Source organism: Pan paniscus, chromosome 9, assembly GCF_029289425.2.
Source record: "Pan paniscus chromosome 9, NHGRI_mPanPan1-v2.0_pri, whole genome shotgun sequence".
Lineage (NCBI taxonomy): Eukaryota > Metazoa > Chordata > Mammalia > Primates > Hominidae > Pan > Pan paniscus.
The window spans coordinates 50117689-50122091 of record NC_073258.2 but is presented as its reverse complement, the minus strand read 5'-3'; the positions used below and the strand labels follow the sequence as shown (position 1 = coordinate 50122091).

Below are 4403 nucleotides of genomic sequence, written 5' to 3'. Positions count from 1 at the left end.
ACTACAGGTGCCCACCACCACAGTGGCTAATTTTTGTATTTTTTGTAGAGACGGGGTTTTTCCGTGTTACCTAGGCTGGTCTCGAACTCCTGAGCTCAAGTGATCCACCCACCTCAGCCTCTCAAAGTGCTGGGATTACAGGTGTGAGCCACCATACACACACAGTCAGATCTGAGATTTAAGACTGCTTAATCTGGGGGTTCCCTTTTATGGAGTTGCCTGCTCTGTCATCTTATTTCAGATTTGGTATTTCTTGGAGATGCATAGTTTTCTGCTTGTGGTATTACAGAGTAAGGTTTAGCAACCTATGACCTGTGGGCCAAACCTGCTGCCATCTGCATTTGTTTGTTTGTTTGTTTGTTTGTGTTTTCGAGACAGGGTCTCACTCTGTTGCCCAGGCTGGAGTGCAGTGGCATGATCACTGGCTCACTGCAGCTTCAACATCCTGGGATGAAGTGATCCTCCCATCTAAGCCTTCTGAGTAGCTGGGACTACAGGAGTGCACCACCATGCCCAGCTAATTTTTGCTTTTTTTTTCTTTTGTAGAGACGGAATTTCGCCATGTTGTCCAGGCTCATCTCAAACTCCTGGGCTCAAGCGACCCACCCCCCTCAGCCTCCTAAAGTGCTGAGATTACAGGTACAAGCCACCATGCCCAGCCTGCTGCCACCTGTTTTTGCAAATAAGATTTTATTAGGACACAGCCACACTCACTCATTTATTTACTGCCTGTGGTGGTTTTGTACTACAACAGCAAAGTTGAGCAGCTGTGATCAAGACTATATGCCCCACAAAGCCTAAAATATTATTTCTGGCCTTTTATAAAAGAGTTTGCTGACCCCTGGTCTACAACATAAACGTAACTTGCCCTCCCCTTGATTACTCCCTTTGTTTAGGATTATGGGTCAGTCTGAGACCAGGATCAGAGTTCGTTGTGAGGCTATCAAAGATTACAGTTGCACAAATTCTACCTTGCCTAGGGCTTTTCTCCATCTGCCTGACCTCAAAGATTGCCATGTGTCTCCACCTCTTCCGGTATGACTTAGAGAGGGCCCCCAGAAGAGCATATGACTTCATATCCAAAGGAGGAAGAATGTTCATAAACAAGAACTTGATTTGCTGGAAAACTGCCCTCATTGACCCTATCCTATAACCATGGCACATTCCATTTGCCGTACGTAACATCCAACTCAAGAGGAGGCTGCCCAAGAACTCACTTGGTCTGAAAGGCAAAATGACTCTCCAAGAACATTCCTGGCAGTCTCGCCAGCTGCGGGTCCTTCGGGGGCTCCGCAACTTTCCTTCCGTCAGCGTCAGCTCCTTGCCACCCTCATCTCCAGCATGCCTGGTCCGACCCCCAGTGGCACTAATGTGGGATCCTCAGGACACTCTCCCAGCAAAGCCGTGGCCGCCCGGGCGGCAAGATCCACTGTCCGGCAGAGGAAAAATGCCAGCTGTGGGACAAGGAGCGCAGGCCGCACGACCTCGGCAGGCACATGGCGGATGTGGCGATTCTACACAGAAGATTCACCTGGGCTCAAAGTTGGTCCTGTTCCAGTATTGGTTATGAGCCTTCTGTTCATCTCTTCTGTATTTATGTTGCACATTTGGGGCAAGTACACTCGTTTGTAGATTCAGTTACATCCATCTGTCATCTGAAGAAGGAGGAAAAAACCCATCATTTCTTGGACCAAAAGTATAGTGACTATCTGTTCATGAGAGAAATTTTCTGTAAGCTTGCTGTTTTACAGGGGATTTATCAATAATTGATTTAGAGGAGTCAGTTTTTTTCTATGGCTAATAAACTTTTTAATTCACTTACAACAAAAAAAAAGAACAATCCTGTTTTTCCAATTGTGCTTTTCTAATTGTGCCCGAATTTGAAACACTTTCTCTTTACTTTGTACTACCAGTCGGAGCCCACGCAATCCCCACAATTTGCATATTTGAATGGTCAAGGTTTCCTGTCACACTGTCCATGCTTTTTTGCCCAATGTGCCATTTGAGATACCCTCCCGGCAATTTGCATTTTTCAGTTTTTTGTTTTTGAGATGGAGTCTCACTGTGTCATCCAGGCTGGAGTGCAGTGGTGCGATCTCGGCTCACCGCAACCTCCACCTCTTGCGTTCAAGAATTCTCGTTTCTCAGCCTCCCAAGTAGCTGGGATTACAGGCGCCTGCCACCATGCCCGACTAATTTTTATATTTTTAGTAGAGACAGGGTTTCACCATATTGGTCAGGCTGGTCTCGAACTCCTGACCTCAGGTGCTCCACCCGCCTTGGCCTCCCAAAGTGTTGGGATTACAGGCCTGAGCCACTGCACCCAGCCGCTCCCAGCAATTTGATTCCATCAGTGAGAGCCTCTTCACCTGACGCCCTCAGCTCCCATTACTGAACACATCCTAATGAAGTTCTCTCTTTGTTGCTAGGCAAGTCTAATATGGTTTAGGGGTGGAGATGAGAGTCATTTAATCTAGCCTTCACATGGAAAAAGACCTCAAATTCAGGCTTTTGGCATCATCTATGAAAGAACTTACACGTAGATTCACCCTGCTACACTGGTAGGATTAAATTCAATAATGGACCACGTCACTTAGAGTCCACTTTAGACTCAATTGATATTGCTGTTGAACTTTTGCAATTGTTTGTGAATACCATTTGACTTAGTCCATTTGGGTTGCTATAACAAAATACCTTAGACTGGGTAATTTATTAACAGCAGAATTTATTACTCACATTTGGAGGGCAGGGAAGGCCAAGATCAAGATGCCGGCAGATGTGATGTCTGATGAGGGCTCTCCACTTCAAAGATGACATCTTCTTGTGGCATCTTCACATGGTGGAGGTGGAGGGCAGCTTCCTCCAATCACTTTCTTTTTCTTTTTCTTTTTTTTTTTTTTTTTTTTTTTGAGACAGAGTCTTGCTCTGTTGTCCAGGCTGGAGTGCAGTGGTGCCATCTTGGCTCATTGCAATCTCCACTTCCCAGGTTCAAGCGATTCTCCTGCCTCAGCCTCCTGAGTAGCTGGGACTACAGGCGTGTGCCACCACACTTGGCTAATTTTTTGTATTTTTAGTAGAGACAGGGTTTCACAATGTTGGCCAGGCTGGTCTCGAACTCCTGACCTCCAGTGATTCGCCTGCCTTGGCCTCCCAAAGTGCTGGGATTATAGGCATGAGCCACCGTGCCTGGACTCAGCTGCTTTTATAAGAGCACTAATCACATTCATGAGGGCAGAGCCCACATGACTTAATCACTTCCCCAAAGACCCCATCTCTTAAGACTGTAGCATTGGGTATTAGGTTCTAACATATGAATTTTGGAGAAACACCAACATTCAAACCATAGCAACATTATAAAATTACATTTTTACTTTTGTGGCAAAAAATATTAACTTGGGCCAGGTGCAGTGGCTCATGCCTGTAATCCCACCACTTTGGGAAGCCAAGATGGGAGTTCAGGAGTTTAAGACAAGCCTGGGCAACATAATGAGACCCCTATCTCTACCAAAAAATTAAAAATTAGCCAAACATGGTGGTGTGCACCTGTAGTTGCAGCTACTCAGGAGGCTGAGGTGGGAGGATCACTTGAGGCCAGCAGTTCAAGACCAGCCTGGCCATCATGGTGAAACCTCGTCTCTACTAAAACTACAAAAATTAGCCAGGCATGGTGGCAGGCACCTGTAATCCCAGCTACTCGGGAGGCTGAGACAGGAGAATCACTTGAACCTGGGAGGCGGAGGTTGCAGTGAGAGGTGATGGAGCCACTGCACTCCAGCCTAGGCAATAGAGCGAGACTCTGTCTCAAAAAAAAAAAAAAAAAAAAGCATTGATCTTTCCTAACAACGTACCAAAGTTTGGCCATAGTTGGGTACGTTTTACTTCCCACTACCATGTCTCACATTATTTGTTCATCTCAGGATCCACATAGGCCAATGAGGAGGCTCTCCTGCCATTATGGGGGTCATCCCCTCTCCTACATCTCCCTCCTGGAAAGAAAGGAGAAAAATTAGCCCTGGAGCAGGACTTATTTAAAATTTTCAGATACGAGGGCACCCGAGAACTACCTACTGCATCAATGGAACCAATATGCAGACTCCATCACACACAGCTGTAACCCAGTATTGCACAGACTCAAATATTATCATCAGTCAGCAACCAGCAGGATTGTATGCCAATCGCCTGTTTTTTAAATTTTTTTTAATTTTATTTATTTATTTATTTTGAGATGGAGTTTTGCTCTTGTTGCCCAGGCTGGAGTGCAATGGCATGATCTCGGCTCATCACAACCTCTGCCTCCTGGGTTCAAGCAATTCTCCTGCCTCGGCCTCCCAAGTAGCTGGGATTACAGGCATGCACCACCACACCCGGCTAATTTTGTGTTTTTAGTAGAGACGGGGTTTCTC

General features: G+C 46.0%; 1 protein-coding gene across 1 annotated transcript; it reads left to right on the top strand.

Annotated features, from left to right (window-relative positions):
• Positions 1-1302: 1302 nt before the first annotated feature.
• LOC112441188 (protein transport protein Sec61 subunit beta-like) lies at positions 1303-1831 on the top strand. The gene has a single exon (XM_034934190.3). It carries the CDS (start codon positions 1342-1344, stop codon positions 1630-1632), a length of 291 nt encoding a protein of 96 aa, XP_034790081.1. The 5' UTR covers positions 1303-1341; the 3' UTR covers positions 1633-1831.
• Positions 1832-4403: the final 2572 nt, after the last annotated feature.

Excerpts from the sequence above, each read along its gene's own strand:
- LOC112441188 (XM_034934190.3), top strand. The coding sequence starts at position 1,342 with ATGCCTGGTCCGACCCCCAGTGGCACTAATGTGGGATCCTCAGGACAC.